General features: G+C 46.3%; 1 protein-coding gene across 1 annotated transcript; it reads right to left on the reverse strand.

Annotated features, from left to right (window-relative positions):
• Positions 1 to 9101: 9101 nt before the first annotated feature.
• Positions 9102 to 10358, reverse strand: LOC127309795 (putative disease resistance protein At3g14460). The gene has a single exon (XM_051340521.1). It carries the CDS (start codon positions 10356 to 10358, stop codon positions 9102 to 9104), a length of 1257 nt encoding a protein of 418 aa, XP_051196481.1.
• Positions 10359 to 15492: the final 5134 nt, after the last annotated feature.

The raw sequence follows: 15492 nt of genomic DNA on the forward strand, positions 1-15492 counted from the left end.
ATCCTACGCTATTTGACATACATATGTCCCGCCGCAAGGCGCGGGGAATCATCTAGTAAATAGAATGGACCAAACCCAGAAGGCAATGTCCCGCAAAACTGCAAGCACGACACAAGGAAAAAAGAACTACAGCCTACAAGGCTCGCGCTGCTGCTCAATGCCATCCTTGACCCTTGAGCCACATGGCGATGCTCTTGAAGACACGCCTGTTATGTTCCTTCCGAACCCGGAGACCGAATAGATTATCATCATGTTGGACGCTCTCCGCTTTCTAGAATGTATTAATACGTTAATATTAATATGTAATAAAGTACATGTCAATGTGTTAAGAGACAATGGCGAGACTTGGACGATGAACGTAGAACCAAATAAAAATGAGTTCAAAATAGAACATGACAACAAATTTTTCCGTAGTGAGCCTTCGTACCCAAACATGACATCTTGGTGTTCACATGATTTTGGTATAAACTTTGATACCTTCACTAGTACCCTTTTAGATGAAAATTAAAACCTTTGTCATAAATTTTAAAACTATTGCCAAATTTTGGTTGAATTGATTTTTTAAGTACGGATAGTGGGGAAATCACTCTCTAATTCTCGTTTAATTAAAACATTGACATGAAAACAAAAGGAGCAAAAGAAAAAAAAAACATTATCGAATACTTAGCCAATCATGGAATTGCCGGGTATATTTCCTTCTAGTTCTACAAACATCCAAAGCTATGTCATGCAACTATATAGATTTCAATTTATGAAAAAATAGAGTTCTACATATCCGGAAACCTTATCATCGATGACTAACCAGATAGCCCATGTTGTTAAGATGATGATCTCGTGTGCAAAAGGCACATTTAAAACTTCTCTTCATATCATCCAAAGCTTCTAAAATTGAGTGCTACCTTCTTCTCTAGGAGGGCAAACAAAAGTCCCACGGTCTGCATCATACGGACAAGCGCAAAAAAAGATGAACAAAGGTTTCTTCCTCTTGGCATATCATAGTGGCACAAAGATAACTTGGAAGGTGGAAATTTCCCCTTTACAAAAGATTCTTACTGTTTATTCTCCCATGAACTAGTAATCACAAACAAGTACTTTATGTTTTGGCGGACACAAACTTTCTTGAATCCATGTAAATTGCAAGGAGTTAGAGAGTGTCCAATGAGGACATTGCATGCTTTGATCGAAGAGAATTGTTAGTTACTCAAATATATGACTAGTATGTAGATTTTCATCATGTCAAGGTTAATTTGTTCACATATAACCCTCAATGGCAAGGAATTCTTGATAAGCGTGGGCAGAATAAGAAGCACTTGATGGACCGTCACACTTGTGTCCTTTACAGATAATCAGGTGAGGAAACTTGCTATGCATGCAAGAATCGTGCCAAATAGCAATAGCATTCTTGAAATAAGAAGATTTACCACCTCTGTTGTTATATTTTTCCATAGATTTGAACAAAGAAGTTGTAAATTTGATCTACACCAGGATTGATTTATTACATTCCACTCGTGAAATGTTCACCATAAATTTGATATTCACTGGAAAGTCGGCATGACTTCACGGTGACGAGATCTGCTACATTTGAATTTTGAACATATATATGATTTTTAATATATCCAAGGTGGCAAGAGGACGAGGCTTGGCATAGAAAGTTCATGGGGACCTCAAAGGATCCTACTCTATAAGATTTTTTTCCCCTGCATATAAGCGCATGTTTGTGATTATATACAAACCATGTATTCCTATTTTTAATCTTTTTATTTTTTAAAAACCTCAAAAAGACAATTTTCAAAACAAAGGCACACTAGTGGCAAGTTCACCAAGTTGGATATTTCGGTGTCCTGTACAGATGTAGACACCAAAACATCGTCTCCCCTGAAAAAATATTATGCCTTTATAAGACACCAAAATATTAAATTTATAATTTAAACTTTGGTGAAGTGAAGGTGCCACTAACCTCCTAAGAGCATCTCTAGCAGAGCCCGTAAACAGCCAAAAACCGAATAATAACCACTAATTTACGGGTTCGGTTCGAAAAACGGCGCATATTAGTTACCGTAAACGAGCCAAAACCGAAAAAAAGTTTTCAGGTCGAGACCGAAAACCCAACTCGGCATGTAATTGTAGGGCTGAAAGGGCGAACTGAACACAAGCCCCTACTCGTGGCGCGCTAAAACTTCAGATCAGACCAACTGCTTCCGCCAGTACATTCGCCGAACTCCGGCCAAATTCCGACGAATCTCAACCTAATTCGACCGAGATGTAGCATCACTAGGTTGCTGGACTACAGCAGGACGCCCGACCGTAGGTGTCACCGCGCGGGGCGAGCTCGGGGCGAGGTGAGCTCGCAGGGCGGCGCGCGGGGCTGGGCGGCGCGGCTTGGGGCTGGGCAGGTCGGGGCGGGGCGGCCGCTGCACTGGGCATGGTCGGGGCGGGCGGGGCGGGGATGGCACGGGATGGGCGGCGCAGGGTGGCCGACGCGGGGCGGCGAGGAGGCGGGCGCGGCGGGCGCGCGGTGGCCGGGCGCGGGCCGTGGGCGACGCGGAGGCGGGCGTGGCGACCGGGCGCGGGCCGTGGGCGACGCAGATGCGGCGTGGCGATCGGCGCGGAGCCGAGGCGAGGCGGCCGCAGACCGGCGCGATGGCGGCAGCCCAGTGCGGCGGCGGCGCGGGCCGAGCGCGGCGGTTGGGAGCGGCGGCGGGCTCGGTGGCCAGACGCGGGCTAGGGTGCGGCGGGGGGCAGCGCGGCCTGGGCTGGCGATTTGGTGGCTAGGCAGGAAGAACTTGGGAGGAGGACGTCTCCGGAATGAAGAAGAAGAAAAGTATAAAAAATGAAAAAAGGGGAAAAAAGAGAAAAAGTTGACAGGTGGGCCATAATTAAGGAATATGATGTTTTATGGTTTTCGTTTACGAGGTCTATTCTGCGCCATCAATTTTTCGACCTGTAAACACGAGTTCGGTAAACTGAACTCGGTGTTTTCAGTTCGCGTTTTTACGGACTCCGCTAGAGATGCTCTAACACTAACCATCCAACTAAATGTTGGTTTTCTCCCAAGTATCGTTGTTATTTCGTACCGTCATCGCATTTGGACGAGGTAGGCAACTGGAACACAGAATTAGTGTGAAACAAAACGTAACGAAATAAAAAGTGTGACGGGAGCAGCCACGGGCACTTTGCTGCGGTGGGCCCCACAGCGAGATCAGATGAAGAGAACCTAGACCTCCCTCTGCCTCTGCCCTCGCCCGGATCCTCTCTGACAGCTACCTGCCTACCTACAACGGGCAACTTGTACAGCCAGCAAGCAGTCCACAACTTGCACCAAAATCTTCCAAAATACCGTATAAAATACGTCTCCCAGAAAACAACACTAGCATTCAAAATCGTGACCCATCAGTTCTTTTTTTTAAAGGAAAAAGAATCGTGACCGATCGCATGTACAAACAAAAATGTCAAGTACTTCTACTACTCGCTAGTGTACTTGTCCATGCGTATAGCGGTGTATCTTTGCCAAAAAAAAAAACTTGCAAAAGGAAGATCTAGCTAGGATCGGGGCAAGAGCAGAGTGAGTGTGATCTTCACTGGCTCACCAGGTTCGGTTCATCTCCCCTGCTTGGTCTCTGTGCAATATTATATTTTAGCGTGTACGACGATTACGTATTATATTGATTCGTACATGGTTGCTTGCCGGCGTTCGTTTCTGCCATCCGCTCCATCCACATCGCATATGCCAGTCACTACGCCATCGCTGATTCCAAAAAGAACAGAGATTTTCCACCTAGTAATGAAAGATAATACTATTACAAAATTTATACTACCTCCGTCTAAACTCATAGGGTTTGTGCGTATGTATCCATAGACTTTTAATTTGGCTAATATAATATCAGTTGCACAACACAAAAATTATATCGTTAGAAAATAGATCACGTGAGCTTTTCATTAATATATATTTTGTAATGTATATCTTGTATTATCATTGTCAAATTAATAACCTAGTGATACGCGCAAGCCCTATGAACCATGACGGAAGGAGTAGCTATCGGTATTTTTAGGAACCGTCCATCGGCTCTAACCGACGGTGGTACAATAGGTGGTGTCGTCCATGTCGCCCTTTTGGGGTTTCATCTCATAGCGTTGTTCAATAGTAATGGCTCATGCCAGTCACCCCGCCGCATTCGTGGGTGGGTTAATGACTGCTACCTCTGTTCTTATGCACAAAATGCACATGTATTTCAAGACAAACTTTGACCAAAAGAGTTGAACAATAATATCTTGGTTACATTGTAAATAATTCACCCATGAAGAAATTCACAGTTTGGCCTTTTTAGGTTATCAATCATCAATCTGCCACCCATGTACATGGGTGAGACTCTCAAACTCGTACATGGTCCATGGGCTGTTTGACCTACTCCCTCGGTTCACAATTATCTCACGTTTTAGATTTTGTTAAAATCAAAATTATAAAATTTAAATAAATATTTAAGAAAAACATGAACATTCATAATAACATATTATATTAGAATCATCATGAAATATATGGAAATATTTTTGTACTTACACACGTCCATTTTTATTTTGAGATTCGGATAAAAGGTGGAAACATAGTGCTAATTTTCCATCTGCCATGACGAGCGGGGCGATGAATAAATAGACGGTGACGAAAACACCCACAATCATGCTTGCGTGTACAAATACATACTCTAAAATATATTTTCAAATTATATGCAGATTCTATTATGAATGTTGATATTTTTCTTACTATTCTTGGTCAAACTTTAAAACTTTTGACTATGACAAGCCCACAACACGAGGCATTTATGAATGGAGTACAGATGGACTAGACAGTCAGGTTCCTCATGCGCGCTTGAGGAGGAAGAAAATGACCAAGACTTGGAAGGCCATAAGGGGGTGGTGGCGGTGAGCAGATTCAAAGCAATGTATTGGAGGAAGAAGACTATGGCGCTTTGAGATTTGTGTTGACACATTTTTTGATAAATTGAATATATTAATACCGAGATATATCAATTATACCTAGCATTTGCAACAACGCAATACTCTAATATTAGTACGGATGCACACAACCAAAGAAAAAAAACTAAGAAAATAAAATCCCGCTATAATATTCCAGCTCTAGCAAAAACAATACAATCACCACCAAAACAACACATGAACTTCAGACTCTCCAAGTTGACACATTTGGAAGAGTCGTGGAATGGTGGAACCATCAAGGACAATTTACCTATCTAACATTTCTCAATAAAATCAAATTAAAGTCCATCAATTTTCCTAACCAAAGAGTAAAACAATTCATACTCAACGGTATATTGTGTGGTTCCCGTACCATTCCAATCATTCTAAAAGAGCTCAAAAAAAAATTCTATTTGAGACTTTTGAGTTCATAAAAATATCAAATCCATGTAATAACAAATTGCTTTAGAGAAAAACCTGATGCACCACTATAGTTAATGGCAACACATTAATGAGAAAAGGTATATTTTTATCATCCATGTCACTGTTAGCTTAGCTGTAGCTGATGGATTCAAGCATCGTCAAGCTAGCGACTGGTGGTCAAAGGCATCACAGTCCATGCACGTAGGCGAAACAGACACGTGATTTTTTCCCTCCGCTATTGTATAATTTTTCTGTTTCTCTATTCAGATATTCCAGCCGTCCAATCAATGAGGATACGATCTTCGATGGCTGCGTATAAGGGAAAGAACATGAGGTGATAAATAAAAGAGTGTTCATCAGTTCATGGGCTGATGGCGAAATACAGTTGGAAGAAATGATACGATGAAAATGAAAAAAAAAAAGAGGAGCTAGCTCGGGCTACAGGTCTGACGAAGGGCTCACTTGGGCTGGATAGCTCGCGAGCTGGGCATGGCGGAAGATACGACGAAGCTAGATATGGGCCTGAACGGCAGTCCTCTTGCAAGCTCTAACACGATGTAGGTACATCTTGGCCCATCTCAATTCAAGGCCCATTGTAGCCACATTGGTATGCAGTCCACATTAACATTCATTCATAACATTTTTGTATCCCAACAAATAAATGTACTTATGCAAAAATAATAATAAATGAGGGAGGGGGCAACACGAGGGACTAGCTCAACCGGACGGGAAGAAGGGTATGTGAGCTAGAGGTCAAGGTCGAGGCTGCTCCATTGGCAAAGGAGCACGCCACTAGGCCGCATCGTCGTGGCAACTCTTCCAAGCAAGAAGGGAAGACAGAGCATCGAGGCAGAGAGGCCCGAGGTGGCCAAGGGAGGAAGGGGGCAGCTCGCGGCCTCACCGACGTCGTGCACCACAACAACCGCCACACTTCCAGAGGTTTTCTTAATTCGCCGCTTGATCTTCGATGTCCAAAAAAAGTTCAGTTTTGGAGACAATGGTGGACCCATGCAAAGATCACTCGAGGCGGTGCCAGTTTAATATTCTTAATCCGCTCGATCACTAAAGATAATCAAATTTTAATTATTCAAGTTAGGATCGGACAAACGATCAAGAAACTGCACTCAAAGATTCTATAGTGGCAAGTGCCATGCATGTAATGAATGGACGTGACCAGTGGCGGACCTAGCCCAAAACTTAAGTGGGGGCCGGAGTGAGTGGGGGCAATACTATTGGGCTGACTGGGGACCCAATTAGTAAAATACTAGGCTTTATAGCTAAGAAATCAGAAATTGAGTGGGGGCCTTGGCCCCCACTCAGCCCAACGTAGGTCCGCCCCTGGACGTGACTATATCACAAACACAAGTTTTAGGGTTTGTTGATCGTTTGTCCGATCCTAAACCTTAAACCCTGACAAACGATCAACAAAATACACATTTGAAATACGTACTGTCAACTGACAATGAAATATTCAAGCAGGAGAACGGGAGATGATCACTAATGTGTCCGAGTTTGAGAAGCTATCGAAGGAGAAGCTGCTGAAGATGGTCTACAACTACTACGCCTCCGGCGCAGAGGATCAGTGAACACTTAGGGAGAATAGAGAGGCTTTCTCCAGAATCCTATAAGATCTGTATATTTTGAACTTTCAAAGTAGCAGCTTAAAAGTTTAGGAAAAGCATTGCAGTGGAGAAGTCCGAGGATTGAATTTTTGCAAGGATGATGTTCATTTTAGGGTGTAGCAACAACTGCCGTGTTGCTTGATTTTCTTTTTGTTACTTTTTGTTACTTTAGATAAGGCTAGATGAATCCTTGTGGAATTTTTACACTCCACTGTTACCATTACATGGCAACCTTGACAGTGTAGGCATAAGTATATTGGTTTGCTTTTGATCAGTATAATAGAGTAGATGACAATGGTAGCTAAAGTGGACAAATAACATTGCGTAGAGGACAAAATATCAGACTAGCTGTGTCATACATCCGTTGAATATAGTGTGGCAACTCGTGAAAAGGGCTTAAGTGGTTGGGTCTAAGGCGATCATTCTCACTGTCGACACTTCAAAGCTTGGTCGCAGGAAGCTGATATCAAGAACAGGTCCAACATGTGTGAACGTTATCATGCTTAATTTTGTTTAGACTTCCTTATCAGGCGATTCATCAATGAAATGGTTTATAGATTGCATTTCACCGCGAGTTCTATAATCGTTGTGTGTATTCTGTATAATCAGGATAATCAAACTAGCTCATTCCTAGGCTCCCATCTTTTGTTCACAGGTATGTAATCATTAATTCAATATGATTTGTTTATATTACAAAACTCGGAGAGTTATTCTTTCAGCGAGAATCAAGTCAGCTTTGACATTATAAATGAACATTAAAGTATTAGGAGCTGTGCTTTTTAATGTATGTGAGCAGTTGTGCTTTTGTCATTCTATAGTTCAAGCCATTAGAAGAACCACTTAGCTTTATCCACTCAATTTAGTTTCTGATTAAGCGAGAGTCTATAGTAAATTACATAACTGCTATTGATGACTATCACTAAGAATCCAATGCTTTTATGATTTATTTCTCTTTTGTAAGTAATGAATATGTAACAATTTTGTAGATTAACTTTCAGATCATATTAGGTGAGATAGGGTTGTAGTGTCTCCGAACTTGTCATGCCTTTAGATAGCAATGATCAAGAGCATGATTTATGTCATTGCCTTTAGAGAGAGAGAGAGAGAAAGCATAGTTTGAGTAACCCAAAACGTATAGACTATTGTATTCTTTCACATATCCTTCATATTACTGAGAATACACGTGTGTATTATGTTTTAAAATTTGCAGCGAGGAAAAAATTAATAAACCCAGTGCAACGCACGGGCACATAACTAGTAATAATAAATGAGGGAGGGGGCAACACGAGGGACTAGCTCAACCGGACGGGAAGAAGGGTATGTGAGCCAGAGGTCAAGGTCGAGACGCTGCTCCATTGGCAAACGAGCACGCCACTAGGCCACATCGTCGTGGCAACTCTTCCAAGCAAGAAGAGGAGACAGAGCATTGAGGCAGAGAGGCCCGAGGTGGCCAAGGGAGGAAGGGGGCAGCTCGCGGCCTCACCGACGCCGTGCACCACAACAACCGCCACACTTCCAGAGGTTTTCTTAATTCGCCGCTTGATCTTCGATGTCCAAAAAAAGTTCAGTTTTGGAGACAATGGTGGACCCATGCAAAGATCACTTGAGGCGGTGCCAGTTTAATATTCTTAATCCGCTCAATCACTAAAGATAATCAAATTTTAGTTATTCAAGTTAGGATCGGACAAACGATCAAGAAACTGCACTCAAAGATTCTATAGTGGCAAGTGCCATGCATGTAATGAATGGACGTGATTACTACCTCTGGACGGATTTAATTGACGCGGCTCTGCTAAGCGTGCAGGCTAATCTTGCTTCAATCCGCGTCAATCTATTCCGACCGGAGGGAGTATATCACAAACACAAGTTTTAGGGTTTGTTGATCGTTTGTCCGATCCTAAACCTTAAACCCTGACAAACGATCAACAAAATACACATTTTTTTTAAGTTTCTAAAAGAAAACACATGTTTTAGAAACAAATTCAAAGAAGGAACGAGGGGACAACACAAGTAGGTTCTTTTATACCATGGAACACGGTCGAGATATACTGATCACCTAGAATCCAACTGCGCATATATCTGAAATCCTAATTAAGCGGCGGAGATTGTGTCACGGAAGTTTTTCCACACGTCAATCTGCGGCCTGGCGCGCAGCTCCGTTCCCACCAGTTCGGCCGCGAGGGGCGAGCTCTTGAGCTTGGCGGCGATACCGGCCCCGATGAACTCGAGTATACCCCGGTCCCGTTCGTCTACGCCATCATCCGCAAGCGCGTAGTGCATGAACAGGCGAGCAAACACGTCGTCGTCGAGGTCGCGGATCGCGAGGCAGCTGGATATGTCGGCACCGAGAACCAGCAACGCGTCGACGGAGCGGGCGGTGACGAGGACCTTGCTGCCGGCTCCCACCACGTCGAGCGGCGAGAGGATCTGCTTCAAGTCCGTGTCGTTGCCGTTGGAGTGGACGTCGTCGAGCACCAGGAGGATCCGCTTCCCGCGCAGCTCGTCCTGGAGCAGGGCGACGGTGTCGTCGCTGTCGCGGTCGACGAGAGCAGAGGACGGCGGTCGCCCCGTGGCCGCCTCCAGCATGTCGTGGAAGATCTTGTGCTGGGTGAAGCGACGGCCGACGTGGACCCACATGGAGATGTCGAAGGAGCCGGAGCGGTCCTCGTCCGCTGCTTGCGCGCGGGCGTAGGCGCACTGGGCGAGGGTCGTCTTCCCGGACCCGGCGGCGCCATGGATGCCCAACACGGAGTAAGGCCGGCCGTCGTCCTCGTCCTCGTTCCCGTCCACGAGGTGAAGCGCGGCCACGATCTTCCTGCACTCCGCGTCACGGCCGATCACCTTGGGCGGAGCACTTTTCAGGTCGGGCGGGAAGCTGGTGGTGAAGTGCTTGTCTGCCTCCTCTATGAAGCCCTGCACCTTGTGAACTTTCTTCGCCAGATTCTTCAACTCCGGCGCGGCGGAGTGGGCATGTCCCGCGTGGAAGACGGTGGAGAGCACGGTGTGGAGCTTCTTCCCCGCCCAGCTCGGCTCGAAGAAGGGATTGGTGTCAGCCGGGAGATCCACGATCCGCCGCTGGCGCTCCACGACGTCGTCCAGCACGTCCTCGGCTTGCGAGAGCGTAGGCTTGAGGGTGTCCAGGCTGCTCGTGTGGGGGCGAAGGGCGACCGCGAGCGACTTGTGCTCGGCCACCAGCTCCTCTATCTCCGCCGCTGCGACCTCGAGCCGCCGCAGCCTCTGCAGATCGTCGGCGGTGAGGAGGGAGCCGCCCTTGGCCATCAGCCTGGAGATGATGGACGAGACGGCGCCGTCCCCCTTCTCTTCCTGCGACGACCGCGGCATCAACATCGCGCTCTTCGTCTTCATCGTACTCGATGATGTCGTTCTCTGTGTATCCCTCTCAGGTTTCTTCCGCTTGTGCGCATATATATCGATGCCGAGAGGAGTCGATGTCGAATTCTTATCGGGCCAGACTCCGTCTCTTCTCCAATCTTCGTTACATACCATACTCGTTCATCGAATCCGAGTCAAATATAAGGTGGTCTAACCTCAACTCGAAATTATTTTGGACAGAGCTGAGCGTCCCCCGGGGGATCAGAACCCCCGATCCCCCGGGTGCGCAGCCGTACGATGGAGGCAGCTGAACCGTGCGATCGAGCTCCATCAACCCCACTCGTTCTTCCCCAAATCAAAATCACCCCACGCGCTTCCTCGCCACCATCTCCTTTACTCCGGCCTGCTCGGCTCCACCTCAATCTCTGGACACCGGCGTGCAGCGTGCTCCACCCCCATCTCCATCTACGGCTGCTGGTGGCTCCGACCAGCCTCCATCTCCGGCAGCCGGCGCTCCGCCATGGCCCCATCTTATCCTGCCACAACACTTCGACCCGCCCCATCTCAGTTGACTTAGCCTTGCAGCAGCGCCGTTGGTGGAAGGTAGCACTGGTGGCCATGGTTGCAGCAGCGCCGCCGGTGGAAGCTAGCACCGGTGGCCGTGGTTGCAGCAGCGCCGCTCAACCCCTTGTAGCAATGAGGTCAAGCCTCGCAGCAGTGCCGCGAGCGACATGTAGCACTGGTGCCAAGTGGTCGCAGCAGCGCCACCAATGGTAAACCCTCGTAGCAGCGCCGCCAGCGACATGTAGCACCAGCGGCCAGAGATTGTAGCAGCGCCGCCGGCGACATGTAGCACCGGCGGCCAGAGATTGTAGCAGCGCCGCCGGCGACATGTAGCACCGGCGGCCAGAGATTGTAGCAGCGCCGCCGGTGACATGTAGCACCGGCGGCCAGAGATTGTAGCAGCGCCGCTCACCCCTTGTAGCACGCCGGTCAACCCTGGCAGCAATGCAGCGAGCGACATGTAGCACCGGTGGTAAACTCTCGTAGCAGCGGCACCGATAGTATGTAGCACTGGTGGCCGGTAGTCTGCAGTAGCACCGACCGCCGACCATCCCTTTTAGCATCTGCGGCTAGCCCTCGCAGCAACGCCCACCTTCCTTGGAGCAATAGTGGCATAAGGGGCTACCAGAGGTCTTGGAGAAGGCCAACGACGACGACTTGCTGGAGCGGCAGCCGGAGGAGCTCCATCCCATGGGGGTGCGGTGGAGGTAACCCACAGGCGGGGAGGTGAGCGACCGTGAGGTAGGGCTCCTAGGCAGCGGAGGTGGCAGAGGAGGAGCAATCGACGAGGAGGACGGTACCAAGCGCGCGGTGGAGCAGGGAAAGAAAGAGGCAGTGGAGATGGTGGGTGCAGGGGAGAGGAGAGCGGTTGAAGACGACGGAGACTGTGCGGTAGAGCAAAGAGATAAGGTAAAGGACAGGGATGGCACGTGGGTGGGCCCAAAGCCTTGCTGTCACCCCACGTGCTCTACACGCGTCGAGCAACGGAACAGGACGATCGCGAGACACGATCCCCCGGGGGAAGAGAAGCATTTTCCAATTATTTTCCTTTTTTGCTGAAACATTAGGGGATTTTTATCTTCTACGAACCAGATTTGCATAGACAAATCACATTTTGCTAGACCACCTACAAAATGTGTGCCCCCTAAAAAAGTACCTATAAAAAATTGCACTTCCAGGCATCGTTGCCCTCTCGGACTCTCCTAGACATGTGAGGAGCAAGGTAAATAAGGTAGGAAATCAACTGATTTCAAACGGATTGGGAAAATATTGATGATCGAAGCATGTAAGAACATATGGTCACATACGAAGAATAAATAACATGCCTTGATCCTAGATTTGCAGAGGAAGGTCGGCTACTGTGCTGCCACATATATCCGAAGGAAACAATCCGAGCTTTGCGTGACCACTTGAGATGGTATAGTGGCTGCTGGAGCATCTATAACAGAGATCACCGGTCCTATTACCTGAGACAAGAGTGGAAGTGGAAGGACGAGCAGCACACCAGATGGGCCAGGAGAAATTTTCTAACCCTAGATTGTGTCGTACATAAGAGGGCGAGCGAGAGAGATGACTGACTTGCGGGTGATTGATTCTTTGTGCTGGAAAAATTCTTTGACGATTCAATGATACTTCTGAAAATGTACCATGAGCCCCCAATGTAGATGGATCTTGTCCCTCTTTTCCTTATAACCAGACGATCCGATCACCGAGATTTCGTGAATGTACACAAAATGGTAGAAGATCATCATCTGATGACTATGAATATCGTAGGGAAACAACTATTTCTAAGTCGACTAAGAATGGTCACTCCCTTCTATTGATTGGATCAACAATAGTTTTGTAGAATTACAATATTCCACTGGTCATTAAAGTGCGAATATATTAAATAAATCAGTTCAAAAGAGCTCACAAACACATTTGTGTCATTACACAAGCATGTTGCATTAGAAAATGCATTGTAGTTTACGAATTTAAATTCCAAAAAAATATTATGTCAGTGGGTATAAGTAACTATTACATCTATGTTTAGTGAAGTAGATACACAGTATCATCATTCAAAAAGAGGAAAGTTTTCAATATCAATATCTTAGTCATGAATCAATATCTAGATAAATTTATGTTCAAGAACTAAGGACCTCGGGGAAAGACTATCTACTAGATATATCAGTTTTCGATGTCATATTTTATTTTTTGTCTTGGGAAATTTTATCACCCCTTTGCACTTCTAAGGTTGCAAATTTTGATTTACATATTAGTAGTTTCAAGTTCATATATGGTTTTGTTAACACTAATTAGAGCTTCCGTGGGAAAAAATAGACTATTTTGGTACAACAATGGAGAAATAGTGAAGCCCAAACCACCAAAAAAAACTCGTATTGGTAAAACTAAGAATACATATTACACATGTTCGTAGTACCATACATGTATGATAATTAGTTATCTATTGTTACTCCAATTTCAGGTAGATGGTTGATCATGTTTTATTTAATTAGTACATGCATGAACTATATCGAAGTGAACATTAATACCCCTCCCAAACTAATATTGTGATCTATTTGGGTATATAGGCAAACTTGCCAACTATTTTAGTAGTATGAAAATCCCCAAAGACAGCATACTACCATTGAGTATATTTGGTTCGAAGAGTAGGTCCATCGTGTTGATCGATTATGCATCACAATTTTCTTAACACTGCTTAACTAGTGGCTTGACATTGGAACGACAGACGAAATAATTTAAATAACACAAAATAATGCAAATGATTTGCACAATCCAACACAAGTCTTACCACCCAAAAGTGAAAGGATATTAGTGTATATACTTAAAAGTTTAGCTATCAAACTCATTGGAACAAGACTGTGAACTATACATATATTTATACAGCTACAAGATCGAGAAACCAAATCCAACTAGCCTAGAATTTTGTGGAAGTATCTGGGTATGCCTATGACATGCTAGAACATAACTAATGTGCCTAGAAGTGATTGTTTTATACGAGATACACCTCCAGTAAAAAAATAGATTGTGAATATTTATATTTTAATCGATACTATTGGTCAGACTTGCATGGAGTTGACTTTTGATTAAAAATATACTTTTTTTATGAGACGGAGGTAGTATGTCACTAAGCGCATCTATATAGTTCAGTTAACTGAAAATTCTTGGTGCTCTCCCAACATTGTGCACTTTCTAGACCTAAGGCGTTGTGCAGTTTATATATGCAAGGCTGCCCGGAGATTTTCTTAATTCATGCCCTAGCTAAGAGGGTCCTTCTTTTTTTCCAAATCCATGCACTGGCCAACTTCCCCTTCTCCCGTCGGCTCTTCCCTGGTGGATCGGCCGGCGCGGTTGGGATGGGCGGCGGCGGCCTGCGCTGCGGTCTTCCTCCTCCCGTCGGCTCTCCGCAGCACTCCGGCAGGGGCTGGTGGTGGGCGGCGGCCAGGCCCATGGCCTGCGCCAATTTCCCCCGCCTCTCGCCGGTGAGTGGAGGCGATCTCGGGCTTCACCCACAACACGAGGTCGCCCGGAGCATCAGCCTTGGGTACGACGGTGGAGGTGGTCCTCTTCTTCGCCGGAGAGGGTCGACCTGCGGTTGGTGGTGGTGGATCTATCAATCTATCACCGCGTTCCGGCAGCGAGTTGGAGATGCATGGAAGCCGGCGACGGAGTCGCCGGTGGAGGGTTGGAGTGGCTAGCCCGTGATGGTCGCCGACGTGGGGGTCCAACCTGAATAAAGGCGGTGGTCCTAGGGTCTCTCTTACGTGAAGAGGAAGACCTACCGGAGGCCTGGACTCGTGATCTAGCCAGAGTGTTGAGTTCCGGAAGGCTCCGCCGGCGAATGTAACAGTGCTTTTTGCCTGGAGTTTGCCGGATCGGTGGTATTCGGTCGTGCACACCCATGCTTTATTCCGACCGATTGGTTCTGGAGGGAGCGGCGCGAAGCTCTTTTTCTGTGTTGACATCAAGTGACTATGGATCCATGATGAAAGTCGGAAGAAGAGAAGTTCATGAAGGCCGGAGGGGAGGACTAGCTAAGGGAGGTTCAAGTCTCCGCGTTGTTGAGGGACTTGCTTGGTGTTCCGGGCTTCACAGCAGCGGTATAAAAGTGGGGGCGACAACACATGTGAAGTTCAAAGTCCTACCTTTCAGGGTGAAAACTCAAGGTCTGACCTTAACTGGTTGTGCCTGGCAATGACCTTGTTGGAGGCATTGTTTTGAGAGCGGGGACTATCTTCAGGGTGAAAACCTAAGATCGCTGATCGGGCGACGACGGTGTTAGAGCACCGTTCCCTTCTTGAAGGCATCGTTTTTTGGAGAGTCTGTATTTCAGGTGTTGTCTTGGCGGTAGATGTATTGCTGTTGTTAGGCCCGAGATACTGTAGCGGAACTTTTGTTTCTTAGTTTTTTTTTTTCCTTTTTTTGGCTGTGTGCATCCGTAGTGCCATTAGGGTGGTGCGTTGTTGCAGAAGCTGGGTATAATTGGTATCTTTTTTATATTAATATATTCCCTTTATCGAAAAAATGCACTGGCCACCTACTCATTTTAGTTTGGAACTGATGAACTAAACTACTGTAGCAGAAA

Source organism: Lolium perenne, chromosome 6, assembly GCF_019359855.2.
Source record: "Lolium perenne isolate Kyuss_39 chromosome 6, Kyuss_2.0, whole genome shotgun sequence".
NCBI lineage: Eukaryota > Viridiplantae > Streptophyta > Magnoliopsida > Poales > Poaceae > Lolium > Lolium perenne.